We start from the raw sequence: 23,929 nt of genomic DNA, 5'->3' as shown, positions 1-23,929 counted from the left end.
TTGGGCCTATGCTGTACTGAGGGGATTCAGATGAAAGAGCTACCCAGCCCTCAGAAAGTTTAAGGTCTGGTTGGGTTATGAGTTTACACAAATAATTACAGTTGACCCTTGAAGAGCATGGGTTTTAGCTGCATGGGTCCGTGTGGATTTTTTAAAATAAATGTGTGCTACAGTATTCCACAATTTGAGGTTGTTTGGATCCCAGGATGCAGAACCTCAGACAAAGAGGGGCAACTAAAGGTACACATGGATTCAGTTGTGCAGGAATTGTGACTAAATACCTGACGGCAGAGACTAGGTTTTTGTTGACAAAACTTCATAAGTGCATGTTGCATGCCAGATCTTACAGGGCTTGGGGAGAAAAAGATAAGACCTACTCACTGCCTTTAAAGACCTCACAGTCTAAGAAACACTGTAAACTAATGTGAAATAAAATACATATTTTATGGCAAGACAAGAATTTTTTTTTTTTTTTTTTTTTGCTGTGCTACATGGCATGTGGGAGTTTAATTCCCGGACCAGGGGTCAAACCCGCGCGCTCTGCGTTGGAAGCACAGAGTCTTAACCACTGGACCACCAGGGAGGTCCCAGGAGAAGAAAAACTTGAACATAAATGTTTTTCTCTGCCCTTTGGCCTCCTCTGTCCCCTCTACTGTGCATTATGTATCTGCATTACACATCAACCAAAACTCTCCATTGGCAGAAATACCTACTCAACCATAAAGAGCAACATTCTGCTAGCATCAAAAGAACTTCTTAAAAGATGACATTCCAAAAAAAAAAAAAAAAAGATGACATTCCTTCTTGATCTTGTAAGGGGTCATGATGACAGTTGCCTTCTGTCTCAAAAAACTTATATAACTGTGCCCTGACTTCTAATGTGTGGACCAGTTTTCTGAACTGAGATGCTGGTCCCAGGTTACAATCCTCCAACTTGGCTCAAGTAAAATTTTCCACTTCTTTATTAGATTGACTATTGATTAATTTTCATCAACTGACAATCACAGAATAAGAGCTAAATTAGGAATACAACCTAGGAGCAATAGGAGCAGAGGAGGAAGATTATAAAGGAGATGATGTCTGAGTTGACTTTTGGCTCAGGGAGGATTAGGCAAGAGAAAAAACGTGTTTGGAAAAGAATCACAGGTAGAAGAGAGCATAAGCAAAGGTTAGGAAGCAACGGAAACAGCATAATGTGCACAGGAAGCAACAAGCAGCTTAAAAAAAAAACGGAGTAGTAAGTGGGACATAGAGTGAAGTCAGATGAGGCTGATGATAAGCTCGTTTCCCTCAGCGATTTACATCAACCTATCAGTGCATTCCTTTATAAAATCAGTATCTATAGGTAACTAGGTGCCAGTTTCCAGCCCAAGTGCCTTTGCACTTGCTAACCCTCTGTCTGAAACAGCATTCCCTACAATATTCTCAGATCTCGGCTCAATTATTAGTCTCTGGGAGATGTCTTTCCCATCCCTCTTAAAAAGTCTCCACGTGGTCACCTTCTATGGCATTACTGTTTTGTTTTCCTTAGAGCACTATCACATTAATGAAATTATCGTCTTCATGTGCTCACGAGGTAACTGAATGTTAGGTCCCAGTAGAATGTAAACCCTAGGCGAGCAGGGACCTGTTAGAGTTTCACCTGCAGGGTCCTATCATGCCAAGGTGCCCACCGCAGCCGCGAACTCCCAGCGCGCTGGTACCCAACTGAGCGTGCGTGGAGGGCGGGGCACTGGGCGCCTCGGGTCCGCGCAGGCCCCGCCCCTGCCCCGCCCCGCCCACTCCCCGCCGGGGTAGCCGGCCGGCAAGGCTACTCGCAGCTTCCGCCCGGGCGGCGTTGCACCCGTCTTGGCGGCGGGAACTGTAGCGCCCCCCAAGTTTACCGGCCCGGCGCCAGAATGGCCCCCATACTCCCAGAGTCAGTGGAGGAGCTCCGCGCCACCGGCAACCAGAGCTTCCGCAACGGCCAGTTCGCCGAGGCCGCCACACTCTACAGCCGCGCGCTGCGGATGTTGCAGGAACAAGGTGCGACCCCGGCCCCCCGCCCCCCGTTTCTCCGCCAGGCCTGCTCCCCCTCTCTCCTCCCCCGACCCCAGCTACCCGGACCTCGCTCTGGCCCTCTCGGCCTGGGGCTTCCGTTTACCCCGCGGCTGAGCGGCCCACCGGGTCTTCCCAGCACTTGCCCATTCCTTCTCCCCTCCCCCACCTTGGGCATCCTACGAGAAACTTCCTTGGCTTTTCTTTCCGCTTTTATTCTTCTTGTAACGTGACTTTATAATTGGCCCTTTTTTACTTAATGACATAACAGGAACACATTTTCATATTAATAATCTTTTATCACTTTTTATAGTGGTAAAAAACGACATCAAACTTACCTTAACCTCTTGTAACATTGTTGTGCAACAGATCTCTGGAACTTTCTCATCTTGCAGCACGGAAACGCCGTACCCAGTAAACTCTTGATTTCCCCCTCCGCCCGTGGTATCCAGCTTTTTTTTTTTCCTGTGTCAGTGATTTTTATTACTTTAGGTATTTCAAATGAATGGAATAATACAATATTTGTCTTTTGTGACCGAATAGTATCTTTGACATTATAAACTGTGTTGTAGCATGTGACAGGCTTTCGTTCATTTTTAAGGTTGCCTGATATTCCATCGTGTAGATATACCATATTGTCTTTATCCATTCATCCGTTAATGGACATTTAAATTGTTTTCACCTCTTGGCTATGAAAAACATGAGTGTGCAAGAATCTCCCAAGATCCTACTGTAATTTCTTTTGAATATATACCCAGAAGTGGGATTGCTGGATTAGATTGTAATTGTATTTTTAATTTGCAGGAAAGGAGGGGGCCTCCCAACTGTTTTCCAAAACTGTACCATTTTACATTCCCGCCCACAGGGCACAATAATTCCAACTGCTCAGCGTCCTTACCAACACATTTTATTTTTTCTTCTTTTGATAGTGACCATCCTGAGAGATTGCTTGCTTTTTAACTGTCTTGTTGGACCCCATTCTAATATTCAAGCCTCATTCTATCCCTGAGACAACTCTCATTTTCCTCAACTCTACACTCTTTAATTAACATTTGTTAAGCACCTGTATGTAATGAGTGTATAGTAAGACGGAGAAGGTCTTTTCTGTCAAGGGCCATTCTTTCTTGTTAATGAAGAGGCCCCAGATGTGATCTTAATACATTGACTGGGCGATTTTTGCAGAAATACTTGTGGCTAGTCATTTGTTCTTTAAGTGATATTGATGTTTTTGGTCACTAATGTTTGGGTAACAAGAAACATGGGCTTCCCTGGTGGCTCAGATGGTAAAGAATCTGCCTGCAATGCAAGAGACCCAGGTTCCATCCCTGAGAGAAGATCCCCTGGAATAGGAAATGGCAGCGCATTCCAGTGTTCTTGCCTGGAGAGTTCCGAAGACAGAAAAGCCTGGTGGGCTACAGTCCATGGGTCTCAAAGAGTCGGACACGACTGAGCAGCTAACACTTTGGACTTTCAACAAGAAACATATTAGTACATCTCTAGCCAATAATGTGTTAAGCTAAGGAATATTAAACAAGAACTGTGTGGAAATGATCTGGGCTGTGAAGAAGACAAATGTGGTGGTGTGGTAAATTTGACTAGGGAGCTCCTTTATGAAGAAATGCAAGATCAAGGACAACTTCTTTGAAGAAGTGACATTTGAGGTGATACCTTAATGGTCAGAAGAAGCCAGCTGCATGAAATTTTGAGTGCTGAGCAACCCAGGTGAAGAAGACCATAATTAACAAAGGCCCCAGACAGCAGTACCCTGGTGTGTTCCAGGACCCAGAGCATAGGGAGCCAATGGAGGGAATAGCAACACTTGATCAGTTACAAAGACAGGCATTTTACACGGTAGTTTATGGGAAGGAGTTTGGATTTTATTCCTTAATGGGAAGCTGCTGGAGAGTTTTCAACAGAGGAATAACGTGTTTTTACCAGTCATCCCGGCCTCTGGCTCAGTTCAGCCAACTAAGCCCCCTGCTCAAGGCCTCTCTGAAGTGGCTTATCCGAGAGCCTCAGTAGAGTTCATTTTCTGTAGTTTCTCTTTCCCATTGCTTTCCTCCCCTCTCTCATTTCCTTGACTAGCATTTGTTGAGTGCTTGCTAGACAGGATAGACGTTCTCCCTTTTTTATATCTTCCCACTAACTTATGGGTAAGATGCTTTATAGATAAGGGTTCCAGAAGACTTAAATCCCTTCTTCTGAAATCAGAGGCAGAATTTGAGCAGGGGTTTCTCCAGTTCCCAAGTCCAAGTTTTTACTCATTTTGCTGTACTTCTTCCCAAATCCTCTCCTAATTCCAGTCAATTTTGTTTGAATTTTTGCAGTTTCAAGCCACTCTTTTGCCCCCCCACCCATCTTTTTTTCCCCTAAAACTTTTCTCTGTAGGCCCACCACCTCATCTCAACTTGGTAAAATTGCTTTTTTTTTTTTTTTTGCATCCTACCCCAGCTGCTTGGAAAAACTTGCCTTTTTGTAGGGATTTATTCCAGGCCCCAAGAAGAGCCATGTTGATATCTCTTCTCAGTTTAGCAGGGGACCAGAATTTGGTTCTGATCCTGCTACTAATTTTCTAGGTAATTTATGGGCAAGTTGCTTGATTTCTCTGATCAATTTCCCTGATCTTGAAAGGAGAGCAGGGAGCAACCTAACACAGCGAACCTTCCAGCCAGTCTGTAAAATGATAGCTTCATCTGATAGGTAAGCACATGTGATGAGAGGGGATTGAATGACTTGCGCAGGATCACAGGCTGGATTTGGGGGTCTGATGTCCTTTCTGCCACATCACTGCTATTTTCTGAGCAACCATGCTCCAGTGACTTGAGATGGGTAGCAAGGTTTGAATACTTGCACTTGCTCCTCAAGAGCCAGGATGTCTTTTACTTATCTCTGTACTTTGCTGTCTCCCTCGGGGTCCGGCAACAAAAGGGAAGGCAAGATAATTGTATTACGTTTGGTATTGAATGAAGCAGGTTTTGCATCAATGTGGTAACATGATAATTAGCGAAGAAGGCAAGCCACAGAAGGAGAGAAAATATGATGCCACTTAGGAAAAGTTATTTAAAGGATATTGTGTCTTGCCTATGAATACCTATGTAATAAAGATGGGCACACATGAGAATGTGACACCCACTTTAGGACTGTGGCAACTTCTGGGGACCTGGGGATGGGGCAGATGGGAGAGAGTAGGGGTATTGAATCATAGCAAAACCAAAAAGGTGAGAGGACGTCCCTGGTGGTGCAGTGGTTAAGCCTCCGTGCTTCCACTGCAGGGGACACAGTTTTGATCTGTGGTTGGTATGCAGCCAAAAATAAATGAACAAAAAACCCCCGAAAAGGTGGAAAGTAAATATTAATAGAATGTATGCTGCGTTTAGTGATAGATAGCAAGTATCTATTACACTGTTGTCTATATGTTTTACCATTTTCAAAGGAGAGCTTGTTTTCTATTCTGGGCATGTGCCTGGGGATGGAATCACTGGGTCAACACTTAATAATTTCCATGTTTTATTTTCATTATGGCCTCTGCTAGTGGTTGAAAAATTATTTTTGAAAATGAAAATCATCATGGCTGCAATAAAGGACTTGAGCCTGTGAGATTCCTGAGGATAAAGACGATCTTTAGGGAAACGTCTATGATAATTCTCCTCCCCGTTTGATAGCTTGAGCTTTTCCCCCGATTAAGCTCTCCATAGTCCTGCCAGACTCAGAGGTCTTTTCCCTGGCAAAGGCGTCTCTGATTTGACCGGGTCGAATTAGTCTGTTTTTTGTGTCCCCACAATACTTATTCAGTCCATTTATGATAGCATTTATCAGATTTTTGTCTCCTTTTTTTTTTCTTTATTGGATTTACATGCTGCTTGTAATAAAATTAACATATACACACACCCCCAAGTAGTTACACCTTGGATTTCTTTGAGCTATTTCATTTTGATCTCTGGCCTGGTACCAAGTTAGTGCAGGACTGCGTAGATGAGCAGATGCTTGGTCCCTGTGGATAGCAGGAAGCTTGGTGTTCTTGCTCCCTTGCTAGCCCATCAGACCAACATGCATGATGGGGTTATAGTCATGTCTGCTGCCCTTTACTAAACCCCAGAGAGCTCAAGGTGTGGAATGCGCCCCTGATGTCCCAAGGCATCCATCTCCCAGCCTGTTAATTGTGCATTTTCTGCTTCCACCTGAGGCAGGTTCTTCGGACCCAGAAAAAGAAAGTGTTCTCTACTCTAACCGAGCAGCCTGCCACCTGAAGGATGGGAACTGCACTGACTGCATCAAGGACTGCACTTCGTGAGCGGGCAGGGCTGCGCCTGGGGTGCCCGGGGCTCGGGAGAGGAGACCGGGCTTCTCTGGCCCCACTAATTATCTATAATGTTAGGAAGTGTCACTCAGGGTCAGCCGGTCACTGAAAATAGAAAGCTGCCCTTGGTCCATGTGGCCCTTGACTTGTGTCCTTGGAGCCTCATCTCTGCTGCTAAAAGGAATAGGGTGGACAGTTAGAGGGAGGCCTTTAGTCTTTGTGAGATGTAGAACCTGGGCATGACCTAGAGTTGCAGACCAGTGACTGGCTTGCTCAGGTTTTTTTCTGGGATGGACATGGGTGAGAGAAGGAGGGAGGGAGAGAAAGAGGGATGGTGGTTAATAGATAGCCTCGAACAGAGAAAATGATATCCATCAATGACCAGGTATAGAGGATGTTAAACCATTCTCATGCTTCTTTTTGAAGCCAGTCTGAGATTGCCTTCGTGGTCATCACTGAACTCGCACTTGGATCTGATGTGACCTCAGGAATCTGATACCCTGGGACACTGCCTTAGCTTTGGGCCCTGGTGGTGGGTGGGAAAGGAGGAGAGAGGTGAGCACGCTCGTGGAGCTGGGCTTGGTTGGTTTGTGCCAGGCCGTGTGCTAGGCCTCCTTTGTGAAGCACTCATGAGTGCTCTGTGGGGTAAGTTTGCCACCCTGCCCAGGCTGGCACAGGATTGAGGTGGTCAAGTGATGTAGCTGGGGTCTCTTGGTTAGTGGCAGAGGGGGAATTCTGACTCCACAGCCTGTTTGTTATTCCCACTCGGCCACACTCTGTAGAGAGGAAAACAGAAGCATGAAAGCTACGAGGCACTTATTCTTGATTTCAGAGGGATCGCAACCATGAAAATTGATGCGCACACACACACACATTTCCCGGTAGTAGTGGTCCTCTGCCCTCCTTCCCTCCTCCACTTCAGTCTAAGTTGAAAAGTCCCTTTTCTGAGACTCAACAGCCTTCGCAGCTGCCATGCACTGAATGCTGCTGATGACCCAGACCGGAAGGAGCTGTGGGGGCATGGGGGGAGGGGGCTCTGGGGACTCAGCAGCCTGGTGACATCTCTGCCTCATGTCCTAGAGCACTGGCCCTGGTTCCCTTCAGCATGAAGCCCCTGCTGCGGCGAGCGTCAGCCTACGAGGCCCTGGAGAAGTACCCCCTGGCCTACGTGGACTACGTGACCGTGCTGCAGATCGATGACAGCGTGACGTCAGCCTTGGAAGGCAGCAGCAGGTGAGCTCGGGTCACTGCGGGCCATCTCTCCGGGATGTGCTGTCCTGTCCTCTCCGATTGGCTTGGAACCTTGGCTTTGCACGTCCTCTGGGGCAAACCCTGTTTTAGGCTCAGAAACTTCTAATGAGCACGGGCAAAAAGTATGGGAGGATGATCTGCTGTCGTATTTTAGCAGGTTTTTAAGGAGTCAGAATTACTGAGTGTGTGGGGTTTTTGGTTTTTTGTTACTGTTGTTTTGCCTGGATGCTCAAATACATTCACACAGTAGTACTTGGTTGAGCTCTGTCTAAGCCAGGTTCATTGGGAAATACTGAAATAAGAAAGAGATACAGACCCCACTTGCTTCAGAGAGCTTCCTAGAGTGGGGAAAGGAAGACACGGTGCAAGCGGCTGTGACCCGGGCAATAGGGCTGCTGTTAGTGGATGTGGTTCAGTGTATTATACTGTGACCCCTTCACAAGGCCCCTCGGGTGAAATTCTTTCTGGTCTCTTGAGCAGTTGTCTTTAATCTCAGGATGCCCTCATTTGGGTAACTGATCACATTTCCCCTCTTTGCCTGGTACCTGCTCAGTGCATCGTTTCTGGCTTGACTTATTTTCTCTTTGCTGCCTCTGAGTCTCTATCATTCAACAAAATCTGCCACTTCTCTGCCAGACTTTGCACTCAGGCTCGGGCTGAGGAGGAGATAGACCTCTTCCCACCCTCGAAGAGCTCCCAGTCTCCTGGAAAACAGCAGTTATTTCAGGCAGACTTGGGCAATGTGATGAGGGCTGTGGCGGCGGGTACCTGACAGCCAGCGGGGGCCCAGAGAGGGCTTTTCGCAGGAGGTGAGCCGAGACAGAAATGCGTAGCTGTCTGGGCCAGGGGCCAGCAAGGGGCCTGGGCAGCACGTGCACCATGAATGAGTCAAGGTGTCAGAGGAGTGGTGAGAAGCCCACTGCTCGTGGTGCAGCAGGCGAGGCACTCGGGTCAGGACAGGCGATGAGGCCCAGGGGCTTGGACTTAATCCGAACACAGCGAGGCATCGTGAAAGGGTCTGCAGCAGGGGAGGCAGCCTGAGCAGATCTGAGAGAAAAGCGGACTGATTACCTGCCGTGTTGACCATGAAGGAGAAGAGAATAGAAAGGGGGTGGGTGATAATCCAAAAGAGACGGTGGAAAGGGACCAATTCAGGGGACAGCTAGGCAGTATTTCAACACGTTCTGGTGGTTGGAGGGTGGGGAGAAGGGAAGAACAGAAGAGGTGTCCAGGTGGGTGACACGCCGAGGTGGCGGCGACCATGGGGCCGGAGACTAGAAGTGCAAGGAGGCCGGCTGGGTGTTTACACGCCTTTGGAGCAAAGGAGAAAAATACAGGTTGAACATAGAGATTTGAAGGTCATCAACCTAGAGATGGCTTGAGGTTCTGGGAGAAAAATGGAGTACCACTGGGAGTGGGGGGAGCAGGGGAGCTTTGAGCAATCCCGACATTTGAGGGGCACAGCAACCTGTGCAGCGGGAGGAGACTTAGAGCGTTAGTGTCACAGAGGCAGGAGTGTTTCCAGAAGGATGGAGACGTCATTCATAGCAGGTGTTGCAGTCAGCTTAAGTCCACTAAGGGTCTCAGAACGAAGTCACTGGTGACTCTGATGGGGTCAGTCCACTGGGGTCAGAAGCAGATGGCAGTGGATTAGCAGAATGTGGTTGTGAAGGGGCAGAGGGCTGTGCAGGAAGGAGTTTGATGCTGGTAGCTGGAGTCAGTAGAGAGAAAGGATCCAGGTGTGGGAGAGGGTGGTGCTGGCCGATGGTGGCCCGAGAGAGGCCAGGATCAGTGGATCCCGAGTGCAGGTGGAGGGGTTGGCCTTGTCACGTCTTCTGTAATGATAGAGAAGTGGCCAGTGTGCCCAGGCAGGGAGGTTTGTGTTCAGGGTGTGAGGAAGTCCAAGGAGGAAGGTTAAGGAGCATCAGATGGAGGAGGGTAGAGGTTTGAAGTAGGTTTGGGACGATAAGGAAAACAGCTCTGGGGGCTGAGGCAGAGACCGTGAGTTTGTAGTGATAGTGAGAGCTCTTCCTTGTAGTAACATAGGAACATGGTTGTAGGAGCAGAAGTTACCGTTGGCTTCATCTGCTCACTCAGTACATACCTCTGGGTCCCGCTGGGTGCCAGGTGCTGTGCTGAGTGCTGGAGATCAGTTAACAAAACCAGCATGTTCCCTGAGCCTAGAAGCGGAGAGTGGGGAGTGGAGGGGTTTGTCCCTGGGTGGGGTGGGGAGGGGAAAGACTTGAACATGAAGATCGAGAGAGGGGCGGTGGCACATGGTAAGGATGGAGGGGTGAGAGGGGTCCGGGTCTCAGACCGGGCCAGCCTAATGCAATGGGAACCACTGAAAGGTTTTAAATTTTGAATTACATAGGATTTACATTTAAAAATCTCTGAGCATTAATCAGATGTCAGGTGTTCCCATGGCCTTGTAAATAGATATGTCATCGTTGTTTTGTCGCTAATTCATGTCCAACTCTTTTGCGACCCCATGGACTATAGCCCGCCGGGATCCTGTCCATGGGATTTCCCAGGCGAGGGTACTAGAGTGGGTTGCCATTTCCTTCACCAAGAGATCTTCCCAGCCCAGGGGTCAAACCTGTGGTCTCCTGCATTAACAGCCAGATTCTTTACCACTGAGCCACCAGGGAAGCTCAAATAGATTAAGAAAACATAAAATGTGGGAAGGAGGTTCAGGAGAGAGGGGACCTGTGTACACCTATGGCTAATTCTTGTTCATACATGACAGAAATCAAACCAATATTGTAAAGCAATCCAATCAATTAAAAATAAATATAATTTCTTGAAAATATGGGGTCCATTCTTGGGGACATGCGTGGTTCCTTGGGGGTAAGGTTTAATTACCTTAACAAGCACCAGATCCCCCTCTGTGAAGTTAACAGTGTGAACAATCACGTGCCAGGCAGGGAGGGTGTGTCATGGTGGCTGACCCCTGCAAAGACCCTTATGGGTGGCAGGTTCCTGTTGCTCTCCTACTGCGAGTCAGAAGGGTACACAGCAATGGTTCACACCAGGGGAAGACGATAACTGACTCTTGTACACCTCCTTTGGGCTTATGAGAGAAAGAATACCTTTTTGACCCAGCTGGAAACCTTTCTGTCATCCCGCCCACCTTTCCAGAATGACCAGAACTCTCATGGACTCCTTTGGGCCCGAGTGGCGCCTGAAGCTGCCCTCTATTCCCTTGGTGCCTGTTTCGTCTCAGAAGAGGTGGGAGTGTCTGCCTTTGGAAAACCACAAAGAGACATCTAAAAGCAAATCCAAAGAAACCACAACCGCAAAGAGCAGAGGTAAGCGGTGACTTCCTACCCAGAGAGAGTTGCAGTCTCCCCAGAGCCACGTTCCTTAGAGTAATCCTGTAAAAACCGGCCTCCTTTAAGATGAGTTATTTTTAAAGTCCTATAAACAAAGTAAAAAAACAAGAAGCCGTAACCCCTTAGGGCCTGTCTCAGCACTCCAGTGGGCAGCGAGAAAGTCAACCCTACAGGAGTATGGGTAAGGTGATGTGAGGAACAGTGAACTCCCAGCCTGGCACACCCGGTTATCTGGTGTTAGTTCCCTTCTCATTCCTTTGGCAGCATTTGGGATGTATCATTTAGGATGTTTTAGGTTGCAGGAACAGAAAACTCCCATGTGGCAAAAATAATAAAAAGAACGTATTGGCTCATATAACAAAAAGGGCCTTCAGGCAAGGCTTGCTCCAGCAGCTCACTGCAGCATCAGGCTCCATTTCTCTGTCCTTCTCTCAACTCTTTTCTCTACGATGTGTCAGCTTTGTCTTCAGGCAGTCTTCCCTCCTGAGTAGTACAGTAGCAGTAGCAGTTCTATGCCTCACATCTACATGCCGTGCCTCATGACCAAGAGGGAGAGAAACAATTGTTTTTCTGATCGCTCCCTAAGAAAGAGAGGGTTTCTTCCCCTAAAATCCCTGGCTCATCTTTTCTTAAATCCCTGGCTCATGTTTTCTTAATACAGTCTAGCCTATAAACACAGGCCATTCCCTTAGCTAGTCCCTGTGACCAGGGCCTGAGATTTTGTGACGAGCTCAGCCTGACACCATCTGCTCCATCTCCATAGCCAGAGGAATTCACATACTTATTAGTCTCTGGGAGGGAATGAACAAGGGAAGGGAGGTCAAGGCCAGGTAGCCCCAAACAGGAGACCTCAGCTCTCTGAAACAGAGAGGAGCTTCCCTGGGCAGGGATGACTGGAAACTTATGAGGCTCCAGGGGAGTTCTCCCAGCCCAGCAGGCTAGGTATTGAGGATGGGAGGCTCAGGGGGGCAGGGCTGCAGCCTGTCTTTGGGTGTACAAGGGGACAGGGATTCTCCCCTTCCCAACAGGAAGCCTGTCTGGCCATGGGCAGCATTCACTCCCTAGAATGAGAACATGAGCCACTAATGAACTTGATGGCTTCAGTGCACCTCCTACTTATTTCACTGTTTTGAAGTCACAGCCATGTGTGGCCTGGAGAGGCCCTCTCAGAAAGGTCCCAGCCCAGTGAGAGACTGAGACACATAAACGGCGATTTAAAACACAGGAGGAAGAATGGGTGCTTTAGAGCCTCTAATGTTTGAGGAATTCAAATTGGGAACTGATATCAAGGTGCTGGGGGAAGTTGGGGAAAGACTCATGGAGGTGACAGGTTGAGCTGGACCTTAAAAAGCGAGTTCTTCAGGTGAAAAGGGAAGGGAGTTTTCAGCTGAGACAGTGGAAGGAGTTAGAGAATGAGGTAGTGGGGGTATCACGTGGTGCAGCGTAGGGTGCCTTGCAGAGTCCAGGTGAAGCTGAGGAGGTGATGCCGTGTACATTGCAACCCACTGGCTCTGCTTCTAGAAAACCTCATGCATGTGCCCACAAAGAGGTGAATACAAGGTGTTCAGAGCAGAAACTTGGTAAGAGCAAAAAGCAAAGTAACCCAAGTCCCTATAAACAGAACAGATGAAACCATTGCATTGCAGCAGAAGAGTAAGAGTGAAGCAGCTATGGGTGTGAAAATCCCAGGGATGTAATCCTGAGGGGGAAAAGAAGACCAGGTCATAGTAGGATACAGAGGATTATGTATTCCTTTATTTGAAGTTCTCAAAGTCAACAGTAAAGTTTCTAGATACTGTCATATATAGTTAAAGTAACCCATAAAAGGGGGCGGGGGGGTGGTCTCATTGTTTGGCAGAAACCAACACAACGTTGTAAAACAGTTATCCTCTAGTTAAAAATTTTTAAAAGAACACGGTGGGGGACACAGAATTGAGGAAAATGGTTTCCTCTAGGGGTGGATTGACTGGGGTGGGGGGGTGTGGAGAGGTTCATAGGACTTCAAAGGTCTTAGTAAATGATCTGTTTCTTAAGATGAGGGATGAGTTGAAGGGTATTAGTTTTATTCCTAGAACCTTACCCTTGTCGTAAATATTCAGTATTTTATGAAGAAAGTTTTTAAAAATTGACAAAGTAGATGATACGGGGGGCTGAGGCTGGAATAATTCATCAGGGCCATGCAGTGAGGTGAGGCCCCAGGGCTCCATGGAGCAATCCGAATCTCGCCTTGTTCTCGTTCTGTCTCCTGGAGGCTGGGACAGAGCTCAGCTGTCGGGTCGGGGAGAACACCGCCAGACTCAGACCAGAGCAGCTGAGGAGTCGGGGCTCCCCTGCCCTTTTCTGCAACCCCACGAGCTCCACTCTTCTCTTTTGTTTAACCAAATGCTTGTTTATTTAAACACTTCCACATTTACTCACCTGCTTTAAGTTTATACGGTGCTCTACACTTTCTCCTGTTTTCTCCCCATTTCATCTTGACAGTAGCCCAGGGTGAAGTAGGTATTGCCCCACATGTGTCGGTGAGCAAATTGAGGTCCAGAGGCATTAGGTCCCACAAGACTTCAGCTCCTGAGCGGCAATGCCGAGGCCACAACCTGGGTTACTTTCTACTGCGTATATATCATTGTGTGTGCAGAAGTTTATCTACATCAGGAACCCCCACCTCTTCTGAATGAAAAACTGTGTTTTTCCCAGAAGCTGTTGCTCGCAGGAACTCCTGACTCAGGAAGGGTGCTTTGCACAGTGCAGGAGACCTTGGGGGATGGAGCGCCGTAGACGGCTTAGAAGAGGCGCAGCCCAAGAGAGCTCCGCAGGCTGAGCTGGGCACCCGCTCCATGGTTTTTTCCTCTTCTGAATTTGTATCTAGTGCCTTCTGCTGGGGATGTGGAGAGAGCCAGAGCTCTGAAGGAGGAAGGCAATGAGCTTGTAAAGAAGGGGAACCATAAGCAAGCGATTGAGAAGTACAGTGAGAGCCTCTGGTTTAGTAACTTGGAATCCGCCACGTACAGCAACAGGTACCTTCCACACGGCTGCCTGGGGGATCTCAGGACGCCGGACCTTCTCCCGCAGCCCTCTCTTGGACTGTGACGGGCTCTGCTTCCTGGCGTTTAGTCAGTACAGGCAGACCTCGGAGCTGTCTCAGGTCGGCTCCAGACCACCACAGTAAAGCGGATATCGGGAGAGAGGGAGTCACACAAGTTCTGGGGTTTCCCTGTGCATATAAAAGTTGTGTTTACACTCTACTGTAGTCTGTTAAGTGTGCAGTAGCATCATGTCTAAAAAAAACAACGTACATACCTTAATTTAAAAATACGTAATGGCTACAAATTGCCAACCCCCAGTCGTCATCGTCACATCAAAAATCACAGATCACCGTAACTAGTATACTAATAATGAAATAGTTTGAAATATTGTGAGAATGACCAAAATGTGAAACAGGTACAAAGTGAGCAAAGCTGCTAGAAAAATAGCACCCATAGATAGACTTGCTCGATGTAGGGTTGCCACAAATCTTCAGTTTTGGTGTCTTCAGAGTATCTGTGAGGCACAGTAAAATGAGATGGCTGTATGTTACATCTCAGAACGTGTGTTCACATTCCCTTTGGTCACCATGAGATGGGCATTGCCAGTGGCATTCACTTTCTTAAACGGGTAGAAACTGGGGTTTCCCACAGGGAGCCTGGGCTTTGTTTCAGCCCATTCCAGAATTTTCATTGACCAGGTAAGCATAGGATGTAAGTAAATGCTCTGGGCTTGCTGTGCAAACACAACCCCAACACAAGTCTCAAAGCCTCTGTGCCTTCCCTGACTCTCACCCCATGGCTTCTCTAAGACCCACTGATTATAAATTCTGCCAGTCTGTCTGTGAGCACCAGGGTAGAACCCAGGTAGAACCTGACCTGAGCAAGAAAGAGGGTTTAGTTGAGCCTGAGGTGTCGGACTTGGTGGGGCTGTAGAAAAGCCTTCATCCTGAGCTGTTGCCAGTGGTCAGTGATCCTGTCCACCAGCAGTGAGGGCCTGGGAGCCAGGGCAACATCCCTTCATCGTGTGTGAGTACCTGCCCTGCAACAGCCCACAAGGGCTTTGGTAGTAGGTGCGCTTCCTGTCTTAATGTCAAGTAAACCAAGGCTCAGGTGGTAGGGCTTTGCCTCAGCTCACCCAGCCAGTAAAGGGCGGAGATGGAATTGGAACCTGGCTCCAGTGAGATCTGTTCGTTTTACTGTCAGAGGCTTAAAACATTCAGGCAGGGCCCAGATCTGCTCTAAACATTTCCTATAAAACATGAATAAATCTTGTGAGCCTGTTTTCCCTTCCCAGCCAGCATATTCTCATTACTCTTAAGTTCAGAGATCTTGGATCTCCTGTAGGCTCACTGCTCCTTATCCAGAACTCTTGGGATAAAATGTGTTTCAGATTTTAGAAAGGAATGATAGTGCATATAATGAGTTGTCTAACACTCCAGCAGTGTCTGGGCAGCTTGCTGAAGTTAATCTTTAGCATTTCTGCAGTGAAACGTGGAAATTCCATGATCACACAGAATAGTATCAAGAAGGACGAAGCAGCCTCATGTCACTTGAGGTAATTTTTTTTTGCCAAATGATTTAAAAAGGGAACCTTTAGTTTCACAGCTTGGATTTTGGCCTTTGGGACCTGTGGTTTTATTTGCTGATTGGACCCGAGGGTGCCTCAGTCAGCCAGTCGCACTTGGGATCAAGGAGCCCATTTGTGCATGTTCGTGCAGGAGCCTCTTCTAACTCCTTTTTCTGTGGGCTCTCTCCTTGCTCACCTCATGTTGCTGGAGATCTCTGTTAACCCATTTTCCTGGGTTTTTACCACATTCAGGACAATGTTTTGTTTAAATACTGGTTTTCATGCAAATGTGTCCATGCCACACCATTTTAACTACTATCACTTTGTAATATATCTTGTAGGGCTGATCTCTTCATTATTCTTCTTAACCAGAGCATCGCTCACAATTTTGATCTTCTAGCTCAGCCTTGGGCTCACTGATAAATTTCAGTCCATTGAGCTTTTGGTTGTAATTACATTGATTTTATAAATTTAGAAAACTGAATTAAAGACTGAACCTGTTATAAAACTGAATTTTCTATCCATGTAGTTGAATATACTGCATTCCAGATGCCATTTTAATGCTCCACTTGGTGCATATGCATCTGTATGGTACATCATCTTAAGACTTCAGTTCTGTCTGTGCATTGACATCTCAATGGGTATCACCATCAGGTACTTTGCACCTACAGTTTGCCAGGTCCTAAATGAACCTCCAGAAGAGTCTCATTGAGTACTCTCAGCAGTTCTTCAGGTTAGGTCATGGTCCCATTTTACCTAAGAAAACAGACTGAAGATGAAAATTTGGGTTCCTTTTCACTCATTCATCTTGTCTCTCAGACTCCTACTTTGTAATGAAAACCCTTCTCATTGGATACAGAATAGTCATTTTACCAAAAGCCACGGGTGATTATTTTATAGGCCAAAGTTACACATTTTTAACACCTTAAATATGATCTTTGGCATTCATATGTAATCATTTTCATTGTAACAGTTACATTCAGACGTCACCAAATAGTACCTAATGCTTACACTGTGCTTTTTCTACTTCCCAGAAACTTGGCTTATTCTTTAAATTGCTAGAGTCCATTGGGAGAACACTTCAGTTTCCTTAGAATTCTTGTGTGTTCAAATTTAGATCAGGGCCTACTGTTCTAAGACTTAGTGGCCTACAGCAGCCATTTTGTTTTGCTCATGATTTGTGAACCAGGAGTTCAGGAAAGGCAGTTCTTCGACTCAGGGTCTCATTCAGGGTCAGCAGTGGGGTGCTGGGACTGGAGTCATTTAAAGGCTTCTCAGCTTCCCTGGTGGCTCAGACTGTAAAGAATCTGCCAGCAATGCAGGAAATGTGGGTTCGATCCCTGGCTTGAGAAGATCCCCTAGAGAAGTGCTTGGCAAACCCACTCCAGTATTCTGGAGAATTCCCATGGCAGAGGAGACTGGTGGGCTACAGTTCATGGGGTTGCAGAGAGTCGGACACAGCTGAGTGACTCGGCACAGCACAAAGCTTTCTCCTGCATATCTAGCACCAGGCTTGGGATGACTGACATGGCTGGGAAGGGAACTGATAGAGCGAGCTGGAGACGTTTTCCTCCTCTCCTGGCAGTCTGTTCACTTGTGCCAGCTTGAGCTTCCTCACAGCGTGGTGGCCTCTGGGTAGTTGGCTTCTCACAGGGGCAGCTAAAGGCTCCAAGAGCAAGTGTTCCCAGAGCGCAGCAGAGCTCCAGGACCTCGGAGGCCTGGTCTCGGGACACACACTGTGTCCTTTGCTCTCTGCTCTGCTGGCCAGAGCAGTCACAGAGCCTGCCTAAATTCAAGCAGAAAGTGTTGATTCATAGGACCCCCTCTGTGGGAAGAATGCCACACAATTTGTGCTGCTTTCATTTAGTTTTTATTTATTTATTTATTTGGCTACACCAGGTCCTAGTTGTGGCATGTGAGATCTAGTTCCCTAATCAAGGACCAAACCCTGGTCCCCTGAGTTGGAATGTGGCATCCTAGCCACTGGATCACCAGAGAAATCCCTGTGTCTTCTTTAAAATTGATACAAGGAGAAGCTTTTTCTAAGTTAATTTTTAAGTTTCGTGCAATCTTAACGAAAATACTAGAATTTTTTTTTTTACATTCTTGGTAATAATTCCATGAGGAAAAGAATAATAACATAAGAGAATTTAGTACATGATAAATTATGGGGAAAGGGAGAAATTATCCAATAAATGGTGTTGGATTGGCTGGAAAGAATTAAAAAAAACTTGAACCTCCATCCTTACTCCTTATTTTAAAATAAAATCTAAATGGATCAGTTTCAAATGGAAGAAGTAAAACCATTAAGTTCTAAAAGAACATATGGGTTAATTATCTTGCAGTGGGGAAGGTATTGGTGGAGGGGGACCCACAGAAGTCATTAAATAAGTTAGATAAGTTTTATTTCATTAGATTTTAAAATCTTCCGTAAAGATGCTCAGTTTGGGGGCTTCCCTGGTGGCCCAGTGGGTAGGGCTCCATGCTCGCAATGCCAGGGGCCCAGGTTCAGTTCCCAGTTAGGAAACTGGATTCCGTGTGCCACCGCTGGGGCCCAGCACGGCCAAAATAAATAAAAAATAACGTATTTAGCTTTACCTGTATTTAAAGCAACTACATTAAAACAGACACTGTTTTCTTCTATACTGGCAGAAGTTAAAGGCTGAGCCCCAGGGTTGGTACAGTTGCAGGAAAATGGGTTCTGTTAGTAACTGTTTTTAAGTACAACTGATCCTTGAAAAAGTCGACTGTCAGGAGCACTGACCCTCCTCGCAGTCAAAAATCTCTCTATATATAGTTTACAGTCGACCTCTCATACCTGCAATTCTGCCACATTCACGGAGTCAACCAAATGCAGATGATGTAATACTGCAGTATTTGTTACTGAAAAATTCTGCACACAAGTAGACCTGCACAGTTCAAACCTGTGTTGCTAAGATCAGCTGCTTTATTTGGGAAGCATTTTGGTAATAGTCAAAATTTCAAATGCATGTACCTTTTGATGTAGCAGTCTCTCCTGAGACTGATGTACAAGGATGTTCATAGCAGCAGCATTTATTATTAACTGGAAATAGTGAAATATGTCTCCTGATAAGGAGTTGTTAAATTAGGATACAGACAAGTGAACATTCCATAGCCACTGAAAACAGTGTCTGTTGCATTTTTTAGTCACTGGGGAAGAGGATCAGAATTGAATAAGAAAGATGTACACAAATATGTACCTCTCCCTCACTGATGCAGAATGTAAGAATGATGCAAAATATAGGTTGGAAGAATTGTATATCAAACACCCATATACTTCCCAATTAAATTTATAAACACAGAAACAGCTATAACTTCAGTTAAAAGCAGTGTTGTGTGACACTGTTAGACTCCTGTCACACAGTTTGGTTGGTCGCTATGGCCATCTGTCGATCCATCTTCTTTACATTTCACCCCAACATGTCAGTGTGTGCATGTAATTAATTACAGCCTAGAATTTATGTGGCTTTCCTGGTGGCTCAGATGGTAAAGAATCTGCCTGCAATGCAGAAGACCCAGGTTCAGTCCTTGGGTTGGGAAGATCCTCTGGAGAAGGGAATGGCAACCCACTCTAGTGTTCTTGCCTAGAAAATTCCATGGACAGAGGAGCCTGGCAGGTTATAGTCCATGGGGTCGCAAAGAGTCGGACATGGTTGAGCAACTAACACTTTCATTTATGTGTTTTTTTCTTAAAGTAGATAATTTTTTGTCAAGGGGAAGGTTTCCAGAAACCTTTTCCTGCTTGAAAGAGTTAAGTGTGGGAGCATGAGGTGGACGATAGCTCTGAACACAGTCAGGATCACAAGTTGTTCAAACCCGGATCAAGTCCCGGGTCTGCACATGAGTAGTGGAGGAAGCCAGGGGAGTCGCATCACGCCTCTGAGCCGTAGTCCGCTGTAAAAGCGGGCTGGGTGGCGTGAGAACTGAGGAAGGTGAGAAGCACCCAGCATAAAGCGTTCAGGGCGCTCCTTGGAGTTAGTGGCCCTGAGGGAGCAGCTGACAGCCCGGTCTTTCCCCGCAGGGCGCTCTGCCATCTGCAGCTGAAGCAGTTCCAGGAGGCGGTGAAGGACTGCACAGAAGCCCTCAGGCTGGACGGAAAGAACGTGAAGGCGTTCTACCGCCGGGCTCAAGCCTACAAGGCTCTCAAGGTAAAGAGATCCTGTCCAGAGGCACCGAAGAGCCACAGCCAATCGTGCCCTTGGTGGCACTTCCAGACCATGGTCCAGGTGAGGGGGGCCTGCCACGTCCCTCCTCGTCCAGGGGCCCCAGGTGCTCTGACAGGCCTCTAGCCTGGGGTGCAGAAAGCCAGCTCGGCAGCGGTCCCCACCTCCGCCTGGTCTCCTGGGGCCCGGGCTCCATCCCACAGCCTCTCTCTCCTCTCAGGACCGCAGGTCCCACAGCCTGTGTCTCCTCTCAGGACCGCAGGTGCCTGCAGCCTCCCTCTCCTCTCAGGACTGTAGGTTCCACAGCCTCTCTGTCCTCTCAGGACTGTAGGTCCCTCAGCCTCCCTCTCCTCTCAGGACTAAAGGTCCCGCAGCCTCTCTCTCCTCTCAGGACCGCAGGTGCCGCAGCCTCTCTCCTCTCAGGACTGTAGGTCCCGCAGCCTCTCTCTCCTCTCAGGACCGCAGGTCCCACAGCCTCCCTCTCCTCTCAGGACCGCAGGTCCTACAGCCTCCCTCTCCTCTCAGGACTGTAGGTCCCACAGCCTCCCTCTCCTCTCAGGACTGTAGGTCCCGCAGCCTCTCTCTCCTCTCAGGACTGTAGGTTCCACAGCCTCCCTCTCCTCTCAGGACTGTAGGTCCCCACAGCCTCTCTGTCCTCTCAGGACCGCAGGTGCCTACAGCCTCCCTCTCCTCTCAGGACTGCAGGTTCCACAGCCTCTCTGTCCTCTCAGGACTGTAGGTCCGCAGTCTCTCTCTCCTCTCAGGACTGTAGGTCCCGCAGCCTCTCTCTCCTCTCAGGACTGTAGGTCCCACAGCCTCTCTGTCCTCTCAGGACCGCAGGTCCCACAGCCTGTGTCTCCTCTCAGGACTGTAGATCGCGCAGCCTCCCTCTCCTCTCAGGACTGTAGGTCCCGCAGCCTCTGTCTCCTCTCAGGACCGCAGGTGCCTGCAGCCTCTCTCCTCTCAGGACCGCAGGTGCCTGCAGCCTCCCTCTCCTCTCAGGACTGTAGGTTCCACAGCCTCTCTGTCCTCTCAGGACTGTAGGTCCCACAGCCTCTGTCTCCTCTCAGGACCGCAGGTGCCTGCAGCCTCTCTCCTCAGGACCGCAGGTGCCTGCAGCCTCCCTCTCCTCTCAGGACCGCAGGTCCCACAGCCTGTGTCTCCTCTCAGGACTGTAGGTCCCGCAGCCTCCCTCTCCTCTCAGGACCGCAGGTCCCACAGCCTCCCTCTCCTCTCAGGACCGCAGGTCCCACAGCCTCCCTCTCCTCTCAGGACCGCAGGTCCCACAGCCTCCCTCTCCTCTCAGGACCGTAGGTCCCGCAGCCTCTCTATCCTCTCAGGACTGTAGGTCCCACAGCCTCTGTCTCCTCTCAGGACCGCAGGTGCCTGCAGCCTCTCTCCTCTCAGGACCGCAGGTGCCTGCAGCCTCCCTCTCCTCTCAGGACCGCAGGTCCCACAGCCTGTGTCTCCTCTCAGGACTGTAGGTCCCGCAGCCTCCCTCTCCTCTCAGGACCGCAGGTCCCACAGCCTCCCTCTCCTCTCAGGACCGCAGGTCCCGCAGCCTCCCTCTCCTCTCAGGACTGTAGGTCCCGCAGCCTCTCTATCCTCTCAGGACTGTAGGTCCCACAGCCTCTGTCTCCTCTCAGGACCGCAGGTGCCTGCAGCCTCTCTCCTCTCAGGACCGCAGGTGCCTGCAGCCTCCCTCTCCTCTCAGGACCGCAGGTCCCACAGCCTGTGTCTCCTCTCAGGACTGTAGGTCCCGCAGCCTCCCTCTCCTCTCAGGACCGCAGGTCCCACAGCCTGTGTCTCCTCTCAGGACTATAGGTCCCGCAGCCTCCCTCTCCTCTCAGGACCGCAGGTCCCACAGCCTGTGTCTCCTCTCAGGACTGTAGGTCCCGCAGCCTCCCTCTCCTCTCAGGACCGCAGGTCCCACAGCCTGTGTCTCCTCTCAGGACTATAGGTCCCGCAGCCTCCCTCTCCTCTCAGGACCGCAGGTCCCACAGCCTCCCTCTCCTCTCAGGACCGCAGGTCCCACAGCCTCCCTCTCCTCTCAGGACTGTAGGTCCCGCAGCCTCTATCCTCTCAGGACTGCAGGTCCTCACAAGCTGTCTCTCCTCTCAGGACTTCAGATCCAGCTTTGCAGACATCAACAGCCTCCTGGAGATAGAGCCTAGGAATGGCCCTGCGCGGAAGTTGCGGCAGGAGGTTAACCGGAGCCTAAACTAAAATCCCAGAAGGGCAGCAGGACACGTCTGCCTGAGCACCTTCTTTGCCTGCTCCCGGGGCCTGGCGGGCCCCTGAGTGGGCTCCGAAGCCGCCGCGTCTGCCCCTCAGAGACATGATGGCCTCCCACCCCTCAGGAGGCTCCGCCTGTTCACGTTAAGCTCAGTGTAGTCAGAAACCAGACGTTTTGTTGGGAAAGTCTCCCCCTGTTCTGCACACCGTGTGGCGACAGGTGCTCAGCCTGGTCTCGGCCCAGCATGCTCCAGCCCCAGTGCTGCCCTTCAGCGTCACCAGGTCCTCTCACCCCCGTCCATCTGGGCGCTCAGAAAGCTGACAGTCCCATGGGACACAGGCCGGTGGAAAACCCTGGCCCGCCTACACCCACGGCAGCCAGTTGAGCTGGTTCTCCAAGGCTGCCGAGCCCTCCCCTGTTCTTGGCACAGCGCTCCGTGTTCTGAGCCCCAGTGCCTTTTGGCCGAGCCTCCTATGACAGGGACGCAGAACCTGTCCCCTGGCCGGCGTTTGTGGCTCTGTGCTGCTGTCGCCCACATAAAGATACCTAAGTTCCTTCAAGAGCCCAGAGGTGTGGCTGCTGCTCCTGACGGTGGAATGGGGAGAAACCTCCTTGAAATTTGTGTCCTTCCCTTCCCAGCAGGGACTTGCCTTTTGACTCCCACAGTGGCCCCCCCAGGCTTCTTAGTTCTTTGTAATATGTTGAAGTTAATTTGAACTGAACAGACTGACTTTTGTTGAACTGCAAGTTTAAGCAACTGCATTAACGTCATCTACATGAATGTCTGTTGTACTTTCATTTATGGTTCTTCAGCTTTGGTTCACTTTGAAACTTTGCAATAATAAAAAACTGGTTATGGCACATTCATCCTTCCCTTGATCAAATTTACTGGCATGTGTCTGCACGGGCCAGGCCCTACTCATAGTACTGGGGAAACAGCAGTGAATGAACTGACAGGGCCCCTGCACTCAGAAAGTGACGGTCCTATCAGACACAGTGAAACCGCAGCGGCTTTCGTGTTGTAAAGGAGCAGTCACACTTCCCCTCCAACCAGGGAGATCTGACCCTGTGGAGAAAAAGGGGTCTCTGAGGATTTCAAGTTTGAATTGAGTTCTAACATGGGGATGGGGAGGGTCAGTGGGTGAAGAGGGGAGGGAAGAGCCGCCCAGGCAGATGAACGGCATTGCTGAAGGCCTTGGCTCGGAGGACGGCTGGCAGTCTCAGCCTCACAGTGTGGTGTGAGTGAGGCTGGGAGCGCCTGAGGACCAGCCTGAACGAAGGGCTCCCATCCGCCACCCGTCTTCCCGGGCTTGTCGTCTTGTCTTCGGTCAAATCATTTTCGTCTTAATGGAGACATTGTGACTCCATAAAGCCGAGCAGACCGGGTCTTTACTGCCTGCTCCCCCATCATGCTCAGTGCTGGGCAATACTCAGCTTTTAGCAAGAGGGTTCCATCCTCTCCAAGGGCAGAGTCTCCGAGCAACCAGACCTCCAGGCTGAAGCGGATTTGAGTCACAGTAACTGTGGCCCTGGCACCATTTTAAATTGGGCAGCTGCACCCCCCTTTTCTCCCTGCCTCTTAAGCAGGCCTGACTCTTCCCCTAATTATTTTAGGCAGGTTCAGTGGTAACATCTAGTCACAGCTGATTTTTCCTTCTTGAGGTCCTTATATAAGGCAAGTATCTTGATTTACTCATGAAAATGTTTGAGGTTCAGCAGCATAAATCAACCACCTGGGAGGGTATCCTGAGGCCTCTCTACAGGAGTGGAGTTGCCACGCAACCCCTTAACCAGCCAGCCCAGAGAAAAGCAGCGGTTGGTACTTCCAGAGTGTTCGAGCGTGCAGGCTGCTCAAGCCAGGCGTCCAGAACCCCCAGGCACGTCCCACGTGTGGCGCTTCGGTGCCATGTGATAACTGTTCAGCCCCCTGATGCACCGTCGGCAGGCGGCCCCGCTCAGTCGCTGGCAGCTCTGCTCTGTCGGGGGCACGGTTGACAGG

At 49.1% G+C, this 23,929-nt stretch overlaps 1 protein-coding gene across 1 annotated transcript; it reads left to right on the top strand.

The window, feature by feature from the left end:
- The first annotated feature begins 1,782 nt into the window (after nt 1-1,782).
- TOMM34 (translocase of outer mitochondrial membrane 34) lies at nt 1,783-22,791 on the top strand. The gene is made up of 7 exons (XM_065922061.1): nt 1,783-2,025; nt 6,225-6,324; nt 7,415-7,567; nt 10,727-10,896; nt 13,787-13,934; nt 19,553-19,679; nt 21,816-22,791. Exons 1-7 carry the CDS (start codon nt 1,899-1,901, stop codon nt 21,918-21,920), a joined length of 930 nt encoding a protein of 309 aa, XP_065778133.1. The 5' UTR covers nt 1,783-1,898; the 3' UTR covers nt 21,921-22,791.
- The last annotated feature ends 1,138 nt before the right edge of the window (nt 22,792-23,929 follow it).

This window comes from Muntiacus reevesi, chromosome 2 (assembly GCF_963930625.1).
Source record: "Muntiacus reevesi chromosome 2, mMunRee1.1, whole genome shotgun sequence".
NCBI classification, from domain to species: domain Eukaryota; kingdom Metazoa; phylum Chordata; class Mammalia; order Artiodactyla; family Cervidae; genus Muntiacus; species Muntiacus reevesi.
The sequence above is the reverse complement of the archived record's forward strand: the minus strand, read 5'-3'. Positions and strand labels throughout refer to the sequence as shown.